This window comes from Lepidochelys olivacea (genome assembly GCF_965140295.1).
Source record: "Lepidochelys olivacea isolate rLepOli2 genome assembly, chromosome: 18".
In the NCBI taxonomy this organism is placed as follows: Eukaryota; Metazoa; Chordata; order Testudines; family Cheloniidae; genus Lepidochelys; species Lepidochelys olivacea.
In genome coordinates, this window is record NC_140428.1 from 26,219,831 (window position 1) to 26,246,140 (window position 26,310).

Below are 26,310 nucleotides of genomic sequence, written 5' to 3' on the forward strand. Positions count from 1 at the left end.
GCACAGGAGTGAGAAAAGGCTTCTGCAGGGAGAGCTCCTGGCACCAGGAGTGTTTGGGAGCCAGAGCTAAAAGGCTGAGCTCCAGCCAGGTAGAGCCTGGGATTGGTGATTGAGTTGGGACCCAGCTCTGGGAAGGAGCTGGGGATGGGGGACAACTCCTTACCGAAGGGGAGAGAAAGATGGTGACCTGGGGCTGGGGCCTGGAGGGCCAGACTGTGTAAGGACTAAAATTGGACCCCAGGAGGGGAATGTTTTAAATGATCTTCGGACTGGGTGTTGTGGATTGTCACAGTGTATTCCCCACTATTATCCAGCAAAGGCACCCACCCTAGGCTTGTTGTCTCTCTTCAATGGAAACACATGTCTCTCTCCCTTCTGACCAAGGTATTTCCAGACTGGACAGTTCTCTGCCTGCGCTGCGATGTCTCCAGCAAAGTGCATGCTGCCTAAGCAGGCTTCTTTTGCCTTCTCTTCAGAGATGGTGAACAGTGTGATTGCCACAGTTGATCTACCATGTTGCTCTTTCTAAGCAAGCACATTTTATTCTTAAGGCAAAAGCACTACAGAGAAAACATCATAAAAACAATGAAAGAACCTACAACCTAATAAGCTTACCAGAAATCACCCCAAAAGGCTCTGGCGGGTGAGCAGTCCTTCAAACGGTTTCCAATTCATAACACCCTTTTCTCAGAACAAGCACACAGTCTTACGGGGCCCCAGTAGGGCAAAATCCTTCCAGTTCTTCCCTAAGGACTGGAGCCCTCTGTGGACCAGTGGTTTGCTGGATCAGAAAGTAGGCCATGGGCTCAGTTTACCACCAAGCTATTTGTCCAAAGATCCTTTCTTTGTTGGTTGGTCCCTGGAGAATCCAGTTTGAACTAGTTGATGTGAACCTCTTGGTGCAGGGGTGGGGGGGGGGACGACTAGAGCGTGACTTTGACTAATCACTCCCCTTTGCTCTCAGTTCTTGGAGAAGCTGTACTTTTACCCTTCCCATGGAAATACCTAAAATCCTTTAAGAACCCATAAACAATTGCATTTTGATATACTGGACCCTAAAGGTATTAAATTTAATTCAATAAGGTTTATCCAGGAGGTTGCAGGAGGTTGCCTGACTTGTCACATGGAGTTTTTTCAAAAAGCCCCTTGAGGGGGAAACTGAGATAGGTTGCTTTGTGACCTGGGCAATGCGGGGGCACATGGGAGGTGGCTAGTTTGGTGACAGAAACTGATTTAATTATTTGGGTGCCAGTCTCTGTCTTGGCACTCACATTTTGGAATAAAAATGGCTGAAGTTAGCAATTGTTATGATCTTTAGCTAAAACACCCTTATCACTGTTATTCCAAAATAAGAGTGTCCACACACAGACAGGCACCCGAAGTACTAAACTGGTTTTAGGAAACCGATATAATTCAATTGGTGCAAATTATGTGTGGCCTAAATAACATTATTCCAAGGCTCTGAAATAAGTGATACTTTTTAAAAGGTGTGGAGAACTTTGTTATTGTTCAAGGTGTCAAGGGCTGACATGCTCACAGTGTCCCTGGCTCCACAATGGGGTTCCCTGCAGTTTCAGGAGGTCTCAGAGCGGATTGCAGGGTCAGGGCTAACATTAGGGATGCTGATCCCAAACAACTTTCTGGACTGGCCAGTGATAAGAGCGCTAGCCTAAAATTTTAGGAGAACTGTGTTCAGGTCCCTTTTCCTCCACACACTGATTATGATCAAATCACTTAGCTTCTTGGGGCCTCAGTCCCACAGTTGTAAAATAGGGATTGTAGCTTTCCTGCCTCACCAGGTGTTGTGAGGGTACCTATATTAAAGGCTGTGAGGTGCTCAGATACAACACTGATGGAGGCTGTACAACAGCTTAAATAGAGAAACACACCGATGCCCACCCTGTCCCTGAGATAACTTTTCATTCAGTGAATTTTGTGCTGGTGAAATACCACGAGAGACTGACTTTCTACAGTTAAAAGACTCCGTACACCATGGTCAATGACCCAAGCATCCCCACTGATTTGCCTCAATCCTACAGAGGAGGGACCACTTCTAAGGGCAAGAACAAAGGTTAGTCATTATTGACCTCTCCCTTAGCCTACCAACGAAAAATAATAAGGGCCTGTTCCAAAGTGCAAGGGAAAGACAGCCTTTGATTTCAGTGGTTTGGGTCAGGTCCCAAGTAACAACTGAAATGGTGGTATTTCTTTTTAGCAATTTGGATTCCTGTGCACTTGATCTGTGTGCAACTTAGCACATGATGTTCACAGAAGGTCATGCAAACATTTTCCTTGGTTTAGGTCTGCGCAGTTTCTTGAGTTTTGCTGTGAGTTTTGGGCTCAAACTAACCCCAAACCCACAAGCAGTCAGTTGAAGCTGGTAGCCCCCTGGTTTGAACATATGTCAACATAACCCCATGAGTTTTCCATGGATTTGACATACAACCTCATGTCACTCCCAGGTTCAGTCAAAGCTGGGCCAAAGTTCACTAGGAAAGTTCAGCAAACCTGGGTCATGACTCAAGTTTGCAGCTAAACCTGAAAAGAGCTGAACTTTGGGTGGATTTTGGCTTTCCTTGAGAATGCTTTCCACAACTCTTCTGTCTGCTCCGAACTTCACTGCGACCAACCAACCAAACTCATGTAATCACCATTTCAAAACACTAATGAAAGCATCACAAATACTGGGAAAAAATACCAGAGCCAGAGGAAATGCTAGGAATTTAGCCAATGGAAAGTATGGTCACTCCTGCAGAAAGTGTGATCTATTTGCTCAATTAATGAAATCCCACCAATGAAGTTCATTTCACACAGTGCTGAAAGAAACCCAGATTTCTTATGTTGTCTTAGTGGTTGCACTCAGATCCCAGATGGGTGGATAATAAAGTTATAAATGATTTACTGCTGTACAGTATATATTATCGGAGGTTTATAGAGATCAAATCACATAGTGAGCCGAAAAATCCTCTCTATTGTTGAGGCTCCTCTGGGTCTGCTGTTGGCAATAGCCCATTAATGGCATATGGAGGAGTTTGCTTTATTCTAACAAGAGCGTAGGCATTAAAATTTAATTACTTCCATTATTAGGCCAATTTTGTTTAAAAAAATAAATAGACCCTTTCTTTCTTAGCATCATCTGAAAGAGGGTTCCGCTGGTTCTTTCCATGTCAAATTTTCTTACAGAACTGTATCTTATTGATGGTGTAACAGGAGATTCTTGCTTTCCAATAACAATATCCTTGCCCCATGTCTTTATTCCTGAGATATGGCTACATCCTGATGAAGATTTCCTTGACCAAACTTAGTGTCCCAGCATCTCTCTCCCTAGGATAAAAGATTGACTTGTCCCTTATGAAGAAAAACCCCCAACTATGGGACAGCCTTTTCCTGAATCTTTATTAGAGCCTTTGTAAACCCAGTTGCCATCCAGCTGATTGTTCTATTTCCTGTGTTGTCAACTCTCACAATTTTAACATAGATCTTGTGATATTTGGTGAAGTCCTTGAAGCCCTAGCTCCAGGAGTCAGGAGTCTCAGCTTTCAATGTCTCTAGCTCTAGTGGTTGCATTGAAAAGCTTCAGGATGTGATCTGAGTGCCCCCTAAAGGCTCAGCAACGAGAAAGGAAATAAAAAGACCCTCCCTCCTTGTTACAAAAAAATTGGTGAATTTTAAGCCAGTCTCATTTTTTGAGACTTGACCCATGGTATTTGAATGTGTGGGGCTGACAATACTGCATTTGTTGGAGAAGCAACTTTGTACTGATTGAAAAAGACTTGGGTTTTTTCCCCCACTGTGATGGAAGGGTGTAACCCACACAGACAACAAAAGGGTTAAGGTTGGCCTGAGAGGCCAATTATGCTACTTGGTTACACCTGAAAGCTGGGCCAGACTTAATTAAAGATGAAGCCCAGCTGGGGAAGAAGCTGGGGGACCACTATAAAGGAAGGAAGTCTGGAGCAGATGGAGACTTCAGGGTAGTGGTGCTGCAGTGCCTCTATTTGCTGCAGCGTGACTAGGAGGAAGGAGAGAGAGAGAGACCCAGACGCCTCTCCTAGGTAGAGAAGTTCAGCAAGAGGCCAGCAGAGACAGAGAAGCTAGTGAGGTGGGGCAAGCTTTGGTGGTGAGTCCTGAAAAAAAGGCAGGATATGGACTTGTAGGGGCAGAGTATAGGGGCATTCAGTTGAGGCCCAGAGAAGGACAGAAAGTGAGTTTGTTTGTACTCTTTAGTTTGGGATCTTGCTGGGGAATTCCAGGGGAGAACCCTGTTGGTCCCAGCCCTGAAAGAAGGGTGGACCTAAAGAGGTTGTGTGGAGAAGGCCTTTTGGACTTCTATGTTGCTCCAGAAAGGGAGCGGGGGCCTAAATCATGATCTGGTCGCAGGGCTGAATTGCGAGAAGAGAAGGACCACCGCAGGGCTAGAGAAACCACGGGCAGGGGCCTTAGACAAGAGGACCCTGCCGTGCCTTGCCAGGAGGGGTCTCTACTCTTCTACGCCCATTTTATACCACTTGAAATCCAACCCCTAGTGATTCTGACCTGCTCTCTACGTTCCTTCTGAGGTTGTGGAGGAGAATAGAGGGGAGCCTCATCTCTGTTCGTGGGGAGCTAGGGCTTTCAAACGGTAAAAATGTAAATAACAGGGCTGTGTCTTGGGCAAGGCCCTTAGCATCACAGATGGGGCCATGCTGACTTCTCCCACAGAGAAGTGCCTACAGCTGCCAGAATCAGCCATTATGTGTGGGCAGAAGAACGAATAGGAGCAAGGTGTTCATGCTACGGCCGTTCGGGCCACCGCTCAAGGAAGTTCAGCTCTGTCTGGGAGTTGGAATTCAGGCGTCTGCGTCTGCGATGGTTGTCCTGCAGATAGTCACACACTTTCTCTTTGTGTTCAAAGACTCCTTTGTTTTGTCTCTGTTTTCCTGTCAGATACCTCACTTAGGTCCGTGTGTAAGGCAGATACCATGGGGTATTACACAAGGTAAACCAGGGAGGGCAACCCGACACCTGCATGACAGCAAATGTTGTGATTTGACAGTCACAAAGGGCCAGGGTACAGATCTGCTGGACTTTGTGCTGAGACACGCAGCGCTCTAGAAATAGATTCCAGCTATGCACCCATTGCCCAAGTCTGCATAGTGCTGAGTATGTGAGACACTGAGCACTCTTAGCTCTCACAAACTGCAATGAAAACTGTCTGGGGAGAGAGCTGACTGGAAATATCTCCAGTAGACTAGATATGATAGCTGGTAGATTGTAAGCTCTTTAGGACAATGGAGTCTGTCTTTCTTTATGGCTAGTAGCAATATTACCAGACTGTCTAGTGTCCTCACTTTACTAGGTGCTGTGCAAACACAAAGTAAGGTACAAGAGATTACAATCTAAATGGGCAAAGGGTGAGAGGGTTAACAGAGGCACCCAGAGGTGAAGTGACTTGCCCAAGGTCACCCTACAGCTCAGTGGCAGAGCTAGGAATACAACCAGGTCTCCCTGGTCACAGTCCAGTACCCTATCCACTGGACCACACTGCCTGTACACCTGTGGTGCTATTCAAGTAATGAATAGTCATAGGTGTCTTGATTTTCTATAGTATGTTTTATACAAATTGTATCCCTAAAGAGCTCAGGAGCACTAGACAGCATGTGGCCTGGGTTCTCAGACACTTTCATAGTACAGACTGCATCTTAATAGACAGATCACCCCATGGCCATCTCTCCTCTCATTCCTGATTGCCCGGACCATCTTGCTGCCCATTCACAATGATCAGGGCCCCCTTGTTTCCCATGTGTGGTCACGTAACATCCCCAACACATCCACTCCTGTTGCTTTTGTGGGAAAGTAATATTAGCGAGATATTTGCTGTGGTTTTTTTTTTTTTTAACCTTCTGTTGTGATTGAGCAGCTTGAAACAAGGCGGAGAAGGCTCTCCAAGCAGGACTGTGAGGATGAGTTAGCTGTTCACCTGGTGCTTTGAGAGCCTTGGGTGAAAGGTGCAGCCTAAGTGCCAAGTATCATCGTTGTGGCTTTCTACGATTGCTGTGGTTTCATGGTGCAGCATTGCTGAATTAAATAATGATGCTGCTGCAACAATGGCAGGTTTGGGGGGGAAATCTGGATCTGAAATGAGCCCAGCCTTAGCGATAAGAGACCATGGAATGCTATGTGCCCGTGGTCTTTACCCTTTTCTCAGTGTGCGCTCGCCACTCCAGTTAGCATTAGCGGTGGGCTTTGAGGGCAAATGGCCCCATTTTACAGAAAATAGGGGCACTATATCCCCGAATGGGCGTAAGTCTGACCAGTGCCTGATAAAATCCTGGTGAGCAGGTTTTCCAGCAGCTGGGCCAAGAGCCTTTCACCTGTGCAAAGTGGGAATGCACGGAGGGCAGCATTGTGCTGAACGGTTTGCGTGAAGGAGCCTCTCCAATCTAGCAAACCCACTGCTGTTCCTTCAGGAGGCTGGCTCTGTGTTTTTGTGAGCCGTACCTAGCATACCTGTTGTGCTGGCACATAAGGCAGGAGGGATACGCTGCCAGCTGTAATCACTGCTCTGTGCCATGGTGCAGCATGAGGTGCCTATTTGCTTTGTTTATTAAATCTCTCATCACCCTGTAGGCATGTATTTCTTGTCTCGGAGTCACGATTACTGCTTTAATTATTAGCATTTCCTTTGCCAGCAATTCCTCAGCTTTCATTCCCTGAATCAGCAGGGCCTGCTGCAATTGAAAGCCTTGAGTACTTTACCCTACGGAGACGTGACTGGAGCCATAGGAGCCATTTGGAATGGCAAATCCATTTTTAAACACCCAAGCCTGAGCAGCCTCACTTCAATAAGTGACCCAACCAGGAGGATTCGCAAATAATGACTGTTCATGTCAAAGATTTGGATCATTTAAAGGGACAAGGGGGAGTAGCTTAGGTCTACAATTTTGAAATATCTTAAAATTATTGTGTGTGTGTAACTGCCATATTTAAAATACCCTTAAATAAAATTACTTGGTCTCTTAGGGAATGTCTACATAGCGTTTTGGAGCAAGCCTCACTGCCTGCCCAGACAGCCTTCAGTTGGTGTGGCTCACAAAAGGAGCTGTCTAGACAGTGCTTTGAAGCTGCAGCAAAGGCTGGACTTCAGGCGCCGAAACCTTCCTGCTCTTCTTCCCCACCCTAGGCTTCAGAACCCAAGCTCCAGCTATTTCTAGAGCTTGACCTAGCCTGAGCCTAGGCTGAGGCTTGCTCCCACTCCATCCAAAATGCTGTGTAGACAAATCCTTTAGAAAGCAAAGCCTGTGTTTATGTAGGATGAGGGCCAAAGAACAATGACCTGTGCTTTTGTCTTCCTTCCATTGACTCTGCAGCAGGGAACTATGTTCTGACAGCCCTATTCAATTCTTACTCCAGGTGGGTCAGTTCTCGGTATAGGGATTGAGCACCTGACAGCTGAGGTGGAGAGTGATGCTGGTCTGCAAGGTTCTGCGGGATGGAAATGCCAAGGAAGGAGAGGAGCCAGCTAGCCAGCCACAGTAGCAGTCCGTAGAGGTGCCTTATTCCTTTGGTTTAAATGGATGGAGGCTGCTGTCAGGAGGACCTTCCACTTTGAAATTAAACTTCTAGCCCAAGATGTCCCCAGTCTGTTGACTTTTAGGCTATTTCATTTAAATGTTTGTTCTTGGAGAATATCTTCTGGATTTGTATTAAATTCTAAGTTGATTCCCAAGCGCCCAGAGCTACTGGAGAAAGAGTTGTGGAGGCCAATCCAAATAACTAAAGCAATAGAAATAAAATGGTCTGAAGATAGAAAAGGAGTACTTGTGGCACCTTAGAGACTAACCAATTTATTTGAGCATGAGCTTTCGTGAGCTACAGCTCACTTCATCGGATGCATACCGTGGAAACTGCAGCAGACTTTATATACACACAGAGAATATGAAACAATACCTCCTCCCACCCCACTGTCCTGCTGGTAATAGCTTATCTAAAGTGATCATCAGGTTGGGCCATTTCCAGCACAAATCCATGTCAAGGTTCCTCCCCCACTCTGAACTCTAGGGTACAGATGTGGGGACCTGCATGAAAAACCTCCTAAGCTTATCTTTACCAGCTTAGGTCAAAACTTCCCCAAGGTACAAAATATTCCACCCGTCGTCCTTGGATTGGCCGCTACCACCACCAAACTAATACTGGTTACTGGGGAAGAGCTGTTTGGACGCTTCTTTCCCCCCAAAATACTTCCCAAAACCTTGCACCCCACTTCCTGGACAAGGTTTGGTAAAAAGCCTCACCAATTTGCCTAGGTGACTACAGACCCAGACCCTTGGATCTTAAGAACAATGAACAATCCTTCCACCACTTGCACCCCCCCTTTCCTGGGAAATGTTGGATAAAAAGCCTCACCAATTTGCATAGGTGACCACAGACCCAAACCCTTGGATCTGAGAACAATGAAAAAGCATTCAGTTTTCTTACAAGAAGACTTTTAATAAAAATAGAAGTAAACCTGGATTTGTGCTGGAAATGGCCCAACCTGATGATCACTTTAGATAAGCTATTACCAGCAGGACAGTGGGGTGGGAGGAGGTATTGTTTCATATTCTCTGTGTGTATATAAAGTCTGCTGCAGTTTCCACGGTATGAATCCGATGAAGTGAGCTATAGCTCACGAAAGCTCATGCTCAAATAAATTGGTTAGTCTCTAAGGTGCCACAAGTACTCCTTTTCTTTTTGCGAATACAGACTAACACGGCTGTTACTCTGAAACTGGTCTGAAGATAGTCACGCAACATATTTCCTTTGCTTATCATGATCACTCCAGTTCAGGAGGGGAGGTTTTTTGTCCCAAAAGATGCAGTGGAATCCTTTACATATCACCACATAATATGGCACTTTGCATTGTACCCAACAAGGTTCCCAATTGCTTGGATTATTATTTGTCAACCAGCGAGGTTTGTTTTGAAACTCTTCTATTTTAGGTGGTTATATAGGCCCCATCACCAATGCCTGAGCATCTTACAATCTTCAGTGCAGGTATCCTCACGTCACCCCTGTGAGGTAGGGCAGTGTTATTACCACCACCTTACAGATAGGAAAATGAGGTACAGAGATTAAATGACTTGCCTAGGATCACATAGCTATTCCATTAGTTGTCCCCCGGAATCACTTGGCTTCCAGGTCCTGTGGATCCTCCCCTTAGGCTGAGGGGGGGTCCTTCCGCCCGCCCACTTCCTGGATCCCAGTAGGATCACATAGGAAGCTCACGACAGCGCCAGGGATTGAACAAAGGGCTCTGGAGTTCCATGCAATCACCTTAACCCATGGATTGTTCTTTCACCCTGAAGCCACTGGCCTTAGCAGATTGGCATCAAGTTATTGCCTAAGTGTTCTTTTTCTCAACCTTGGGAGAGAAGCCTTCAGAAAATAAGTGCCCTGAAGTCCTGTGCTATTGTAGAGTTGGTCAAGTAACAGGGAAACATATATTTTGTTGTTTATTCAGCAGAAATGCCAACAACGTTCTTTGGATCAATCACTCACAATGAATAATTCAATAAGCTCCCTTGCTACAGGGCATAGGAAAAGGATTGTTTGGACTCAGTTGGCCCCTCGCTCTGTAATGGGTCCAGACCAAAATCCCAGGTCCAGACTTTATGTTGTTCCAAATTTGGATCCAGATTAGACTTTGTGGCTTGGACCCAGCTGCATAAGAGTCAGAGCCTGCCAGATACAGAGTATCCTCAACACCCTCTGAAATTAAAGGGGATTCAGTGGAGTGCATGAGAAGATCCAAAACAGCTCCTTCAATAGAAGTTCTAGGCCATGATCTGTCCTGTGGAGAACAGGCAGCTCTTCCAACACACATTACCTAGCAAATATTCACCTAGGGAAACATAATAAAAGGGAAAAGCCAAGTCATTTAGGAAGTCTGGCTTCATACCGTATGTGCAGAGTGTACATGGCTGGTGGCCTTTTGAACAACTTCTCACATTAATTTTCTTCCAATGCTGACAACTTTGATTTATGACATTAAGGCTAGTTTAAAAACACCCAGACGTGAGGGAAGCCAAGAGTTTTGGAAGACTAAGGGAAATGAGGTCCATCAAGTGATGGATAGCATTGGTGGATAGGCAGACACCCATCTGCACTCGCACTGCAGCCAAATCGGGTCCTGGCTGAAAGAGAGCAGAGGGTTTGCTTGCATTATGAGGACCTCTCTCATTCAATTTTTAATATTGAATATTCTGCCAGAAATCCCATGGGATGGCAACAAAGTATCTTTTTTGGGTTGGATGCCAGGGGAGGAAACAGACAAAGAAGGACTTAGCAAATGAAAGAGATAAAACAGAGTGGTTGGGAAGGTTTTAAAAACTCCCTGCTGCAAGAACCCAGTGTAATTTCCTCCTTTTCTCTCTCTCTAATGTTGACAATAGTTGAACTACTCTCTGTCTCTCTGTGTGAACGTTGCCTGTCTCCCAATAACTTAGGTTGCCAGTCTACCACCCCCTGTCTTTAGCCCCTCTTTGCCTGTTTTCTGATCATTTAGTTTTCTGATGTCAGATCATAAACCGGACACTGGTTTAAAAAATCCTCGACCTTGGAGGCAGAGGGAAGCATCGTGGCAGCACTTTACATTTCGGGGGACCACATAATCAGCTAGTGTAAATCAGCCTCCACTGAAGTCAAAACACCTGATTTCCTGTTACCCTGCAGAAGGGAACAGCTTTTGAGGAACAGTCTCTGACTACTGGCCAGGAGATTCCTGTTAATATTTATATGAGTTACCCTCAACTCCTTTGCATGTCAGTGGAAGAATGAAACCACATAAGACCCAGTTCTGTTTTCAGATATGCCTGCTCCATTTCTGCTGACTTCAGTAGGAGCTGTCTGGTTGTGTCCGAGGGCAAATTTTGAGTTTTCAAGTGTAACTGAACCATAGAAAAGGTAAAGAAAGCAGAAATGGTGCAATAACAAATCTGAACAAACCAGATTAGCTGCCCATGCTGCTTACTGCTGTGTGGACACCTGTAAAGGTTGCACCTTAAAATATCATTTAAATATTGCTCTGATCATCAGGTAGATAAAAGGTTTATATACAATGCTTAAGAGGTGCCAACCATTGGTGAAATAACATGGGGGGAAATGTAATAGCTCAAAAGGAATATGCTTTTCTCCTAATGAAAATTAGATCAGTATTTCTTGTAGCTTTATTACAGAAAGTGTGATTGGCCCTTTCAACTTGTGAAAAATAACACTCAGTTTAAATGGCTCTTTCTTAGGAGTCAAGTGTTATTTCACAACAGGCCTTCAGAAGGATCACTTAAAGAGGTTTTCTTAGTTATCCAAACATTTTGCTGACATGCCCTGTTCCTTGGTGCTCTCACACCCTGTTAGCTGTATCGAGTTCGTGTTTACATAACACACACTTTCCCTGCAAACTAAAAATGAACCAAATAACCAAGGAGTGAAGTATTATGAAAGTTTTGTCTTTCATTTTATCAATAGTTTTAAATATTTAGAAAGCAAAACATAAACATCTTAGAAGAAATCCATGTGTTTGCTCTTGTCCAGAATTGTTAGGATTTATAAACAGATGCTGCTCTCAGGGTGTGGAACGGATGTTTCAGACTTTCCACCAAAGTTATATATGCTCGCGTCATTACAGCTCTTCCCCTGGCCTAAACTGCTGGCACAGTTTCCCGAAATGTTTTTCATTAGTAAACTTTTCATAACCTCAAACTGTAATAAGCTGCACAGTGAAATCCACGAGGATGCCAGCTGGAGTTGGCACTTGGCAAAGGACTTTCAGAGCTATTTGCTCAGCTGGATTTGAAGGATGTTCAGGACCAAGTAACAAGACATGTGACTTAGTTTTGACCTATATCACTGGCCAACCTCCAGTGATATTACACTTGAATGCTGGTTAATGTGAATGCCTTGCACCTCGGATTACAGAAACGCTGCCCTGGTTGCTTTCATACCTCATATACAACTTTAAATCACAGCCTGGTGGCAATAGGTTGCATAGGGCTAACTTGTAACAATGAGACTCCAAAATGGTTAATTGAAAATGTAATCCTAAATGAATAGTTATTCTTCATGGGTAAGAGGAGCACAAGTTTCCTTTCTGTGGCTCTTAATCTAGTTTTCACTCAGGGCCTGATCCTATACCCACTGAAATCAATAGTAAAGCTCCCATTAACTTCAGTGACACGCATACCAGCAAAGGTAATGAAGCATGCATGAAGTGATACATACAACAAGGGACAACAGCTGGGGGAAAGTGACTAATGGGCAGTTGCATGCACAGATGAGTGTCTAGGTGGCTAAATATCCATTTGGGTACACAGTTGCATGATTTATTTGCACAAATATGGCTGCAAGCAGGTGTAAGAATTTTTGCACAAGGTTCTCTGCCTTTCTTTTTTTTAAATAGATGTTCAAGGTTTTATCTCTGCTGAATATTATTTTATTACTTGTATTGCTGTCAAGTCTAAGTGCCCCAGTTGAGATTTGATACTGTACGTACGCTAGGAACTATACGTACACATAGTAAGACAGTTTCGGCCCTATACGTTTACAATCCAGACAGACTCAGAGTGGGATTATTGTCACCATTTTGCAGATGGGAACTGAGGCACAGAGACTGAGTGACTTGACCAAGGTCACAGAAAGAGTCTGTGGCAGAGCTGGGAACTGACCAATCTCTTGGCTCCCAATCCAGTGGTTTAATCATAAACCCATACCTTCTTGGCACCAGGCTTTTATGCACTCTATAGGAGACGGGGGGGGGGCAGTATTTTTACTGACTTTCACTGAGCACCCAAGGAGGCATCACTTTTACCCTTGGCCCATAGCAACAGAAAGGGTTAATTCATGGCTGAGCAAAAGGAATACACTTGGGTGAAATTCCTTTACCCTTTCTTGATACTGTCCATGGAGGAAGTAAATAAGTCTTTTTCTGCTTTATCTCAATTTTCAGATAATCAAGTCTACCATTTTAAATATGTAGATTTTCAGCCAGGCTTTTATTTGTACATTATTTATACAGGGCCGAGGTGTGTGGTTCATTCTCCCATCTTTTTCTTTTCTTTTCTTTTCTTTTCTTTTCTTTTCTTTTCTTTTCTTTTCTTTTCTTTTCTTTTCTTTTTTGTTTTTTGTTTTTTGTTAAATCTATTTTCCCAAAATGGAAAATATGCAACTAAGTGGCTTTTGTGAAGCTGGATTCCAAGCTGTTTGAATTAAATCTGAATCCTGCTGGGGCTTGAACCTTCCTGATTGTTTGTCACTAGCAGGGTTTGTTACATTTCAGATGATACTATTAATTCCAGGCCCTTCTCCCCCCCTCCCCCGAGATACTTAGTGACTGTAAAGAGTAGAAGATCAGGTCTGTATCCCCAAAGACATTCCAATTTACCAACATGGTAATTTAAGTTGCCCCTACAAGGACAGTGAGATGTATTTATTTTTGTGGTATAGTTTATAATTTGTTTCCACTTTCCAGAATACCTTTTTAGGAGTTGGAACATAAACACTTTCCCTGTTGATTTAGATCTTCTTTTCTATTTAGCAACCATTGATTTTATTTTCCTCCCCAGTGTTTTGTATGCAGCTGAAATTAACACACCTCTTTTTGTTTAGCACCGGCTTCAATTTGCACAGGGCCTGAGCCAGTGAGTACCATAGGAGTTGGATTAGGCTCAGAGCTTTCCCCTGTCTTTGCCGGCATCAATCCTTGCTACCACACAAAGCTCAGTGAAGGAAGTTTGTTACTGAAACACATCTGCAGGGTCAGCAGAGGGAGCACAATGCAGTTTTGTGGCTTCCGCATAACAAAGGTGTGATCCGCAAAAGCTGCCAAACGCACAGCTTCCTACTATGCCATTTCAATGGGACTACGTGTGATAGGAAGCACTATCCTTGGTAGCAAGTGTTTTGCAGCAGTGAGAACTGGTCATGGTTTTGGAGATGAGTTTTGTAAATCTGTTTCATTTTATATAGCTAAAATCTAGAGGATTTACTAGAGATTATGAACAAATTTAGGGTGAATTCCATCTCCATGTACAGGGCAATGCCGGAGCTATGTGCCACTTGAATTCTGTTTTGTGCTATCCTTCTGCATAGGGGTGAATTTCACCTCTCCAGAATAACAGAGTTGGTCTTAAAACATTAATCTTCCTTTGCCTATTTAAAAAATATCCAATGCTTAGCCTGCAACGAGGACCAAACCCTGCATTTCTGGTATGCACAACTCCAGTCTTTGATGGGTTTCTTGGAGAGTTGGGGGCACAAAGAATGTAAGGTCAGGTCCATTTTAACTAAAATCCTTCTCTCTTCCACACTTCGGATCTCTATTTCAAATTCTTCACTGCATCTCTGCTACAAAGTTAGCCTGCAGAACTCACTGCCACAAGGTATCAGTGAGGCCAAGAGCTGACCCAGGGAGAGGATCACCCAACTGCCCACTGCAGGGTTTCCTGCACCTTGCTCTGAAACACCTGGACACTGTCAGAAGGGGGTCACTATATTAGATGGACCACTGTGGCAATCCTTTCAGCATTAATAGGTGCTCAATGCATGGAATGATGGCAGATTTTGTACTCGAGACCAATATTTTAGATCAAAGGTCTGCCATGAAAATTGGAGAGGAGGACTTTGTCCATCTGGTGCTCACAAAAATGAGTTCAAAATGCTGCCAAAGTGTCTGAAATCTGGGTATGCAGCAAGTCGTGCATTGAATGTTTTACGTTTTAAAAAAAACCCTAAAAACACAAACCCCAGGCGTTTCAACAAACACGGTCAAATGAGTCAGTGCAAAGACTTAAAATCATCAGGGAAGGCAGTGTTTGTTTTTACACGGGGGTTATTGGAAATGCTAGGGGTGCATGGTAACAATTTGTAGCTGATGTGTTTTGAAATATCATAACTGGTGTCAATAAACACATTAAAGTTCAACTTCAGAGAGTGTTGTGGGTGTCTGGAGTGTGCTGAAGGGCTTCACATTGAAACAAGTGAGGAAGCAATAAAAAAAAAAACACCTCCCCTCAGAGAGGGAAGGGATCTTGCAGGGTTGTTAGAGCGAAGAATCTGTGATTGTGATTACTGCTTCTGATTGGCTAAGAATTGTTCTATCCTGTTATTTTCGTGACCCTGTCTGAGGGAAGGCTGCTGGCGACCAGCTTTCCTCACCCGCTTGCCCACAGTGCATTGTGTTGCTTCCCCCTTTGCTCCTCTCTCTCACATCCAGGTTCTCCTAGTGGAGACGCCCTCGCTCCGTGAGAACGCACCCATGTCTGTCTGTTCATCTCCCCAGAAACACTCACTTCAGCTGCCCTAGGACACACTATGCAAATCCACGCACTCCAGACAGGCACTGACTGCTCAGGTCCCATGCTTGCACTGGGGAGATGGGACTAGAATTCTGGTCTTTCAACTGCATAAACCACAGTCCTCTAGCACTTGACCTAAAAGAGATCTCCCTTTGCCAGCAGTAGTAATAGGTTCTTTATGTTATCTGTGGGATAGCCACTAGAGAGCAACATGACTTCATACAGAGCATGACTGGTCTGTCCGCCTTAAGATATATCGTCTCCATCATTGTGTGCCTCTTGTTCATTATTTCTTTTATTTTCCCCTTTTTAATTCATTGAATGTCGCTAATGTCTGGAAGCATTCTCTCGAATTGCAACTCCAAACAGATGTCAGCTACTAATTTTCTGTCCAAATATCAAAGGGACGCTGCAAAATCCTCTTTTGAGACAGTCACAGAATGTCCTGTGCTTCCTTGGCATGATGTCTTCCTGTCTATGGTTACATCCTTCTAAATAAGAGCAAGGCATATTTGCCCTGGCAATTGACTTGGTGCTCTAGGACCATGCAATGGTTAACAAGGAAGTTCCATCATGAAAAAAAAGGGACAGAAATATGTTTTCTTTGAAGCTTCACTGAAATCTAAAAGTTGCAGCTTAATCCATTTTGAAAGCCGTATCAATCATCCTGTCGTGCAACACACTATCACAGATGTGAAATATAAAAACGAGCTAGCCTGGCCGACGAACGCAGGGCCCATTCTACCCGTCCATAAAAGCAAACATGGAAACTATAATTCACACAAATAATAAACATTTAATAGGGGATTCATGGGAAGAAAGGGAGCAAAAAGGACCCTGACACACTGGCACTTGTGTCTTGCCCGACAAAGCTCATTTGATATTTGGGAGAGAAATTAACACCAATTCATCAAGCGACTTGTCAAGTTGATGATGGATATGTCACTTCTTGCTTGGAGCAACGTGTCTGAGATTTTTGTAAGCACTGTGCTAGACTGTAAAATGTGATTACTTGTAGAAATTTGAGGAAGTACCAGAGTTGGAATGGGTTTGGTTAGTGACAAAATTGCTTGTCCCAGTACTCTTCCAATGAAATCTTGGGGAGCTTTGCCAGTGACTTCCACAGGACCAGGATTTAACCTAGGGTATGCTGCTGGCAGTCTTGTGACTAACAATAATGTGCCTTGAGCACATGGCATGTTCTGAGCATCTCTCAGATGCAAGCTTAGCATTCAGAGGTTCCAGTTGTATTCAACTCTGTATAAACAATGTACAGTATATTATAATGATGCTCTGTAAACCTTATGCCTTCCCGTGGGGCAGATTCAGCTAAAATGGACCATCATCACCCAGTCTGACTTCCTGTATGACATGAGCCATAGGACTTCCTTGAACTAATTTCTGTTTGAATTAGAGCCCATCTTTTTAGGAAAAACATCCTAATTCCCAGTGATAGAGGATGTATCAAAACTCTTGAAAATGTTTCAGTGGTTAATTACCCTTACTGGTAACAATTTGTACCTTATTTCTAGATTTAATTAGTCTACCTTCCTTTTCCAGCCTTCCAGTATTTTGTTCAGTCTGGATTATCTTCGAGGAAGATTCAGATGAGAACAAAGAGATCCACGTAAACTTAAAAAAAATGAGTAGATAGTGGGATAATAACATGGAGAAGAGTTAGGAGACTTGATAATGTATTTAAAAGTTGGATGGAATAAAACTGAACACCAGGTTTTAACAATAGGTATAAATCAAAAGAAGAACTGGCAACAATGAAACAATACTGCATGCGTAACCTGCGGAACTCACTGCTACAGGAATCCAGCATAAAATAGTATGTCTGGATTTTATTCTACTAAAATATGGGTAATTTAATTATTGCCTACCATGTTGGTAGCTACCCTGTCTTAAACAGTATTAAAAGGACATTTACTCCTCATGTTTCAGGCTACCAGTTGATCATTAGAGCTATGCAAATTCTGCTAACAGTCCCTAGCAATTCCAGATCATAAGGGTTTGTTCCACTTTCTTTTCCCCTAATAAGGGCTCACATCCCTGCAGCCCAGTTCCATAATGACTTGAATGCTGTGCCAGCCACTAAACAATACATTATTTATATAAATTCTCTTGCTGAGATACTTAGATGGTCCACAACACTATAGTATCAGAGTGCATCCCAATCTTTAATGTGTTTATCCTCACAACACCCCTGTGATGTAGGGAAATGCTATAATCCCCATTTTACAGCTGGAAAACTGAGGCACAGATAGGTTAAGTGTCTTTCCCAAGATCACACAGCAAGAAATTGAATCCTGGTCTTCCAAGTCCTACTCCAGGGCCCCAACCAGTGGATCATCCTTCCTCTCTATTTGGTAGCAGCTAGAGGCTCTAGATCAGGGGCTTATTGTGCATGGTACTGCACAATCTGCATCATAGGCACTCAGTGATGCCATGAGGGTGCACTAGGTTTAATTCAGCACAGGACTCCCTTCACCCCACTCCCCACTGTTTTACCTTTAAACCCCACATCTTCAAGCAAAACGCACTCCATAACTTTTGTGTGGCTTCCAAACTCAGAATCTGGCCTGAATTCAGGGTTTGCCACCAGAGAGATGTTTAGCTAGCCGAGTATTGGGGGCGGGAAGAGAGCATTTCTGGGCAGGTGAGATGTTCAACGCACAAAGCTGTGTACGGTGTTTTCAGTGGAAACGGTATGCTCAGCACTTCTCAAATAAAATAAGCAAGAATGCCCTATTAGTAGCATGTTTAACTTTTTTTTGTGAATTGTGCCCTTTCACTTATAAAGTCCAGTGTCTGTTGATATGAATTTGACACCGTTTATGAAGTGTCTGCAGAAATTTTGTAGAATACACATATTAAAATATTTCCAATGGTTTTTTTTTTCCTTGGGTGCCAGTTCATTATCAGTTGCTTGTTCTTCAGTGGCCTGTGTGAAAGGAAACTGGTGGTCTCACCTGTTTCTGGTGGGCAAATATTTCCCTGACAATTGACAGCTGTTGGCAGACTTGCAGGACCAAGATTTGAATGGGCCATGGAGAATGAACTAACTCCTCACGCCAAAATATGTTCCTGCCAGGTCAGGTTTGAACCACAGTGTCAAGGGGGCATAAAGGAAACTTTTCTTCCTCCATGTTGTACCTGTTCTGAGTAGAGGTCTTCAGTCTCCACTACTTCCAATTGACGGGAGCAGCAAATTCACACACATTGTTACAAACATAATAGTAAGAAAGTAAAGGGTAATAATTCATGCATGACCTTGTTATGATGATTTATAAAGGAGGGCCAATGTTGGGTCCAGATGGGTGTTCCAACCTCTCAGCCTAACTACTGTTTTATAATTGCAGTCAAAATTCCCTTGTTTAAATAATAAACATTATGTTCTATACTGAATACTTCACTGTAAACAGCACACTGAACATGCTGAACTAAATAGGGCTTCTATTGCGATGAATATAACAACCTCTTAAATGATTAGGACACCTGTTGACATTAATATAGAAGTGCACATGGAAATAAATGTGCCGCACATTGAAATATATGTACACAAATATTTAGAGGATTAGAGAAATTGCTAAAATGGATAGAGCAGCATTTAACACGAACATGTGTGGAATCTAGGCTGAAATGGAAAGAACATGCATGGAGTCGATCACTTATCAGCTGTTACGTTTTTGATTTTGGTGAGTTTTTTTAAGTTCACTTGGGGCAGAAAAGTCCCTGCACTAACAGTCATGGATTTATATATTCAGTAGAGATTTTAAATATATCGTTCTTTGGAATCTGCCTCTGATTCATAACCACCTTCACTTAGTAGCTGGCACCTTTGCCATGCAAGCTGCAAAAGAAAGTAATTAAATTTAATAGAAGCCACCTTCACTTTGAAGCTGCCCTAGATTTAAAGCCATGAAGAGAAGCAATTAAACTACAAGAGCCCTGGATTCGAAACTAAGTTATATGGTAATTTTTGTTAAAGGAAATTTTCACTGTAATTGGGATTGGGTTGTCAGACCTGATTGTGTTCAGAAGTATATTCCAAAATTAATGATAGAAACCTTCCTCAGGAAACCTTTTCTTAAATCAAAAATACAATTTAAAAAGAAAGCAAAAAGAAAAAATAGGTGTAAAACTGAGGTCAAATGTCACAGACAGAATATTTCAAAACTTTTGGAACTTTGGTTCTCCCCCAGAATGTGCTGTGATTATAAAGGCTAAGAAGGGAAGAAGGATGTTTGTTTGCAAGCAGGCTTATCTGGCAGCAGCACAATAGGTAGGTTCATTTAGGAAAGGTGCTTTTTTTTCAATGGAAAGTGTTAGATGCTTCATTTAAAGAAAGCTAGTCTCCTGAAAACAGCAAAATCTGCAAAAATGACCTGTTTGTTTTTCACTTCCATGATTTTTTGCAGGTAAGGTAGAGCTTTGAAAGTAAGTAATAGCAAAGACTGACGAGAAACAGAATGCCGTAACCAGTACCAAATGTAGCCCCGTTCTGTTTAAAAATTATATTTTTTAGGAGTTCTGCATGTAGGATTGAAAAGAATTAAGTGAAAGGTTCTGCTTTTGGTGCAGGCACTGTTCAGAAATCAAACAGGCATATTCAGCTAGATACCCCACAAAAGCGAAGTTGTTCCCATCTTCAACAGCTGTTGGCAATATTTGCAGATTATTAGTTAAGGTGTGGGTGCACGTGAGAGGTTTAATTATTTTCAAGCAGGCACTTTGCAAGCAGGTTCGAGAGTGATTCTTAAATAGCTCACAGTCCATAAATGAGTCCATATGGAGCTTATGAAAAAAAGCTAGTAAACTGTATATTCATAACAGAATATTTCTTATAGTGTCACCAGCCACTGGAGAAAACCTGGTAGGAATAATACAGGTTGGGGGGAAAAGCATTGAGTATTAGTTGTTGGTGAGGCATTATGAACATGTGTGCTTTGGTGTAAACAGTTGATTATTTTTATTTGTATTTGGTAGCACCTGGAGGCTCCAGCCAGGATCAGGTCAAATCAAGACATGCCTTTCTGTAAAAGACGCTTAAGTCAAACACAAATTATTGGGTTCAGTAAACGACTGAAATTTGCTGGCCTGTGTTATATAATGGTCCCTTCTGGCCTGATACTCTGCGAATCTAGGAATCTAAGCAAGCCATTTTTCAGGGATGTATCTGAGATCAGCACTCAAATCTGTACAGCCCTGACAGCTGACTCTTCAGCAAAACCATTATTACTTCACTGGTCCATTGTTAGGTACTTGAGAGCAGAAATGGGAAACTGCAAATTCCTCAAAAACCTGCCTTGGCATTTGTCAGTAGCGTAACAGCCTGGTTGATAGCGTGGGAGAATGAGAGGACTCTGCCGTGTATGACATCAGCAATCTAGAACATTTATTATCAAACATTCTGCCTGCATGGCATCTCCCGAAAGCAGCTTTCAGGTAGGCAGCAAATAGTTCAAAGAATGTTTGACCCTAAAATTTTAGATATCCCAGCTGTGATATTTGACAACGGATCTGGATTATGCAAGGCTGGCATTGCAGGGGACAGTGCACCGAGGTCAGTTATTACAGCAATTGTTGGTCGCTCGAAAGCCAAAGCAACGATGCTCGGCGCAGGGCAGAAGGAATTTTATGTTGGAGAAGAAGCCCAGTCCAAAAGGGGTGTCTTAAGTTTGAATTATCCAATCGACCATGGCATAGTTACGTCCTGGGATGACATGGAGCGGATCTGGAGACATGTCTACGAGTGTGAGCTGAGAATCAAAGCTAGCGACAGGCCGGTGCTGCTGACGGAGGCCCCGCTCAATCCCCTGCGGAACCGGGAAAAAATGACTGAGATCATGTTCGAAGGCTTTAAGGTGCCTGCCATGTATGTCGCAGTGCAGGCGACCTTGGCGCTCTACGCCTCAGCACGCACCACGGGGATAGTCATGGACAGTGGAGACGGCGTTACCCACACCGTGCCCGTCTACGAAGGGTACTGCTTGCCCCATGCTGTTTCTAGGTTGGATATCGCAGGCAGGGATATCACTGAATACTTCATGAGACTCCTTTTGGAAAGTGGCCACTCCTTCGTGAGCACAGCCGAGAGGGAGATCGTGAAGGACATCAAGGAGAAGCTGTGCTACGTGGCTTTAGATCCCGTCCAGGAAATGAAAGCAAAGCCGGAAGAAATCCTCAAAGAGTACAAACTGCCTGATGGAAATATCATTAAGATCGGCAATCAGCTCTTTCGAGCCCCAGAGACCCTTTTTTTGCCCGCTAACATTGGTATTGAAGCCCCCGGGGTGCACAAAATGATCTTCAACAGTGTGATGAAATGTGACATTGATGTTCGCAGGAATCTTTATGGCAATGTGCTTCTTTCCGGTGGGTCCACCCTCTTTCCTGGACTGGATGAACGGATCCTGAGGGAGATGCAGCGGCAGGTGCCCATCGGGATGGCCGTACGGATCATCGCACCGCCCGAGAGGAAGTACTGTGTGTGGATTGGGGCCTCCATCCTCACTTGCTTGTCATCTTTTAAACAAATGTGGGTCACCGTCAGTGATTACAAAGAGTTTGGTGCAGCTGTAGTTCACAGAAAATGCTTTTAAGGAGAGACTACGCAACTGAACCAGTGTCTCATTCGAATAGATGGTGCTCAAGAAATGCTCCCAAGATGTGAACCAGAAGATGCTACAGCGGTCTGTGTATTTATTGGCTGACCAAACATTACAGAAAATAAAACATTAGAAACATACCATCTTGTTCAGAATGGCTGTTGTTTTCCTATCCCCCTCAAAGGGTGCACAGTGTTCTGCCACCTCCCCTATCTACTTCTTCTTGCTCCCACGTCTTCACATCCTTATTTGCACCTGTCATCCATCTGATCTCTACTCAGTGTTGGCTGGGACTCCCTTCAGAGGCACGGATGCTGTTCCTTAGCAGGCCAGAGGGGTCACCCTAAAGCAGCGGGAGCCATTCTTTCTCACCACTGACTGAATACAGTAGCCCAAAATGCTCTTCCTCCTACCACGAAGAGAAAAAAAAAATCAAACCTAGAATTGGAGTCAGGTCTGGCTGAACCTTTCTCTCCTAATGTAGCAACACAAAGCAGGGCTGGAGAGTCATGGGGGCAGTGTGGATAGCTTATGTTTTGTTATCTTTGGTATAGCGATCCAGCTTATGGTAAACAAATGTGACGACCCTAAAAGAACATTAAGACGGAAGTTCTGCTTTCCAAATCTTTACTGTGTTGCAGCTTGATCCTGCAAACATTGACCCTGATGGGATGACCCCCTTTACTGATATTACTCATGCGCATAAGCATTTGCAGAATGAGGCCTTTAGCTGCTCCAGAAAGAACAAGACTTGTGCAGTCTTGGGTGCAGCTCCCTGTAAATATTTATCTGTAAAGTGATCTCATTATCCTCCTTCCTTAAAACTCTCCTTTGCCATATTGCCTACGAAAATCTTGACAATGGATACTGCTGCCTCTTGTGCTGACTAATATTGTCTCCTTGTTTCCTTGTACCCCACCCCTCCACAGGCCACCTATCTATACCTATCTATTGTCTCCTGTCTCAGAGGTAGATTGGAAGCTTTTTTGGACAGGGGCCTTCTTTTTGTTCTGTATTTGTACAGCGCCTAGCACAACGGGGTCCTGGGCCATGTCCAAGGCTCCTAGGTGCTGTGGTAATACAAATGAATAATGTTAATTAATGTTTATTTAATTAATTAATACCAAGAGAAGCCTATCTTTTCAGCACATAAAAAGGCATTTTCCTTTACACTGTCATGGTTCATAATTGTACTAATAACCCTTAGATCGGGGATAGTCAATAGGTCGATCATGGGCCAAATCCAGACCACCAGATGCTTTTGAACAGACCCCTCCATATTTTTATTTCATTATTAATTATTATTATTATCATTTTTAATTTTTTTTATTCTTTGCTCTGGAGTCTGGACCTTGACCAAGAAATTTGGACAAAAATAAATGCCTATCCCTGCTCTCGGTCATTTCAGACAGTTATTGACTTTCTGGGTTTAAGGGCCCGAGTCCAGGAGGTGGGGTTTTGCTTGTTGGCACATGGACGTTTAGAGTGTGTCTACACGACAAACCCTCCTTTCCTCAAAACAAGTCTCAGAGCCTGGGTCTACAGCCTCAGGCTTGCACTCTAACCGTAACTATGTAGTTGTTGCGGTTGGAGCTCAGGCTCCGAAAACCTCCCCAGGCTCTAGAGCCCGAGTTCCAGCCTGAGCCCAAATATCTGCCTTGGGGTTTTTTTGTTTGTTTTGTATAGACCCTACCCTTAGAGCCTTCTCCTTCAGAAGATAAAATCACATCAGATTTGCTGATCTTCCAATTCTGTGTACTGCTGAGTACACTGCTTAACTCACAGCTGGGCCCATCTTCTAATGGACGGATCTCTGTGCATCAGTGCCCCAGACTGGGTAGCACACATTTCACTAGGGGGCACCAGAGCAGCAGCTGGAAGAGAAAGGAGAATTTCTTCAAGGACGATGACTGTACTTCACTGTAACGTATATGAACCTACTGAATATAGTCATCCTTAGGTAAAGCAAAATGATACGCTAGTGCCACAATCTTGGCTAACTTCAGAACTCAACCAAACTGTGTAGGTGGGTGGAGCGGGACGGGAGCTGGTATAATCCCCTGGAGAGACGCATATTCTGTTTGGCAAAAGTGATCAGAAAAGGCTTCAGCTCATTGAAAATGAGCACTGATGTACCTAAATGTCTCAATGTTAAAAATGCTCAGAGCCTTATAAAAGCAAATGGTGCATTGCTCTCTGATTCAGTGCATTTCAAATCCTTAAAATCTATATTTTAAATTTCTTAATAATTTCCCTGATACATATGACTAGGTGAGTTAATACACTGAAAGGCTTGAATATATCTGCTTCAGTTGTAATGGCCACCAAACAATCATTATCTAGCTCATCCATTGTTGTGTGTTACAGGACTAAGCACTGGAAATGCCTTGCTTGCCACTACATGAGTGGGGATAAAAATCCCGAATCCTGGTCAAAGTTAGGAGCATCAGTCCTAGACTTTGGAGACTAGCAGAGCTTGTCATCTTGTAAAACTGAGAAGATAAGGTTGGAAGATACATCCTTAAACCTTCACAACTAAGCTTCCCAGAAGCAGCTTTTTCAGAAACTATTTAAGGTCTAGGGGGAAAGCTGAAGTGATGTTGAATCCCCAAACTTTAGATATTCCAGCTGTGATCTTTGACAATGGATCAGGGCTATGTAAAGCTGGTCTGTCAGGAGAAATTGGTCCAAGACACATCATTCCTACGGTTATTGGCTGCCCCAAAACAAAAATGTCACTGTTAGGAGCAGCTCAGAAGGACTGCCATGTGGGAGGAGAAGCCCAGCACAAACAGGATGTGTTGTCTTTGAAGTATCCCATTGAACATGGTATAGTTACATCTTGCGATGATATGGAGAAGATCTGGAAGCATATCTATGAGCATGAATTGGGACTGAAAGCCTTTGAGAGGCCCGTGCTAATGACTGAGACCTCTTTGAACCCAATGGAGAATCGAAAAAAACTGACTCAGCTGATGTTTGAACGGTTTAAGGTGCCTGCTTTCTACCTGTCTGTCCAAGCCATATTGTCCCTCTATGCCTCAGCACGCATCACAGGACTGGTCATAGACAGTGGATTTGCTGTTACCCAGACGGTACCAGTCTATGAAGGGTACTACTTACCCCATGCCGTCTCCAGGCTGGATGTTGCAGGCAGAGATATCACAGAGTTCCTCGGGAAGCTCCTTGTGGAAAGTGGGCAACGCTTTGAGAGCCTTGCTGGGAAGAAGAGTATCATAGAGGACATCAAGGAAAAGTTGTGCTACGTGGCTCCAGATCCACACAGAGAATTAGCCAAGAGGCCAGAGGAGGTCCTGAAAGAATATAAACTACCTGATGGGACTCTAGTTAGTATTGGCAGCCCACTCTTTCAAGCCCCAGAGATCCTCTTTGTGCCGGGTAGCACTGGTAATGATGCACCAGGCCTTCATAGGATGATCGCTCACAGTGTTTCAAAGTGTGACATCAATATTCACAACACTCTGTATGGGAACATGGTGCTGTCGGGTGGTTCGTCCCTCTTTCATGGCCTGGATGAGAGGATTTTTAAGGGACTAGAACACCAGGCCCCCAAAGGGGTTCCTATAAAGATCATAGTACCCACAGACAGGTGGTTTTCTGCATGGATCGGGGCTTCTGTAATTACTTCCTTGACCAGCTTCAAGCAAATGTGGATCACTGCAGCTGATTACAAGGATTTTGGACCAAACATTGTCCAAAGAAGATGTTTTTAAGAGGACTTAGGTAAATCTAGCTAGCATCCATTCAGGACAGTGGTAGTTCTTGCATTTGCACATTAAAATGAAATAATAAATTCCTTGGACAGAAGTTTGGCTTTTTCTAATTGTATAATTGGCTTCAGAGTCATGGAAATTAGAGATGGAGACCTCTGGTCTGTTCAATTCTATGGCCAGTGCAGCATTGTTCCCTTGATTAAAGACCTTATCTTCAGTAATACAAAATAATCTGCTAAAATGATTCTTACTGCTGTTAATTTTAAAGCTTTTAAAATAAAGCAGAGTGAGAGTCTACCGCTGGGAAACTGAGGTGCAAAGGGATTACAAGTAAGTGACTTGCCCAAGATTTAGATGATGTCTGTGACAGTGCCAGGAATTAAACCTAGCTCTCCTCCATCTCCATCCAGTGCCTTAACCCTGCGGCTGGTTGGTGTGGGTGAGTGTGAGATCATCACCTACAGCAAGGAAAGCTGAGCAAGAGAGCACAATGGATATGAGAAAGATAGCGCGTTAGAGAGATCAGAGGGCGTTGAGATGACCCCGAAAGGGTCTGGGAAGCTGAGCTCATACTGAAGGTCCGGAGGGCCCAGTCATAACAGCTGCCATTCTGTGTCAGCACAATGGTCTGTCTAGCCCAGTTCCTGCTTCTGA

The 26,310-nt window shown here is 43.6% G+C and overlaps 2 protein-coding genes across 2 annotated transcripts; both read left to right on the top strand.

Moving 5' to 3' along the window:
- Positions 1-20,782: 20,782 nt before the first annotated feature.
- LOC311532934 (actin-like) lies at positions 20,783-21,916 on the top strand (the record flags this gene model as incomplete). The annotated part of the gene is made up of 1 exon (XM_084651933.1): positions 20,783-21,916. One exon carries the CDS (start codon positions 20,783-20,785, stop codon positions 21,914-21,916), a length of 1,134 nt encoding a protein of 377 aa, XP_084508059.1.
- A 2,603-nt stretch (positions 21,917-24,519) lies between these two features.
- On the top strand, positions 24,520-25,656 carry LOC311532963 (actin-related protein T2-like; the record flags this gene model as incomplete). Its single annotated transcript, XM_084651990.1, has 1 exon — positions 24,520-25,656. One exon carries the CDS (start codon positions 24,520-24,522, stop codon positions 25,654-25,656), a length of 1,137 nt encoding a protein of 378 aa, XP_084508116.1.
- Positions 25,657-26,310: the final 654 nt, after the last annotated feature.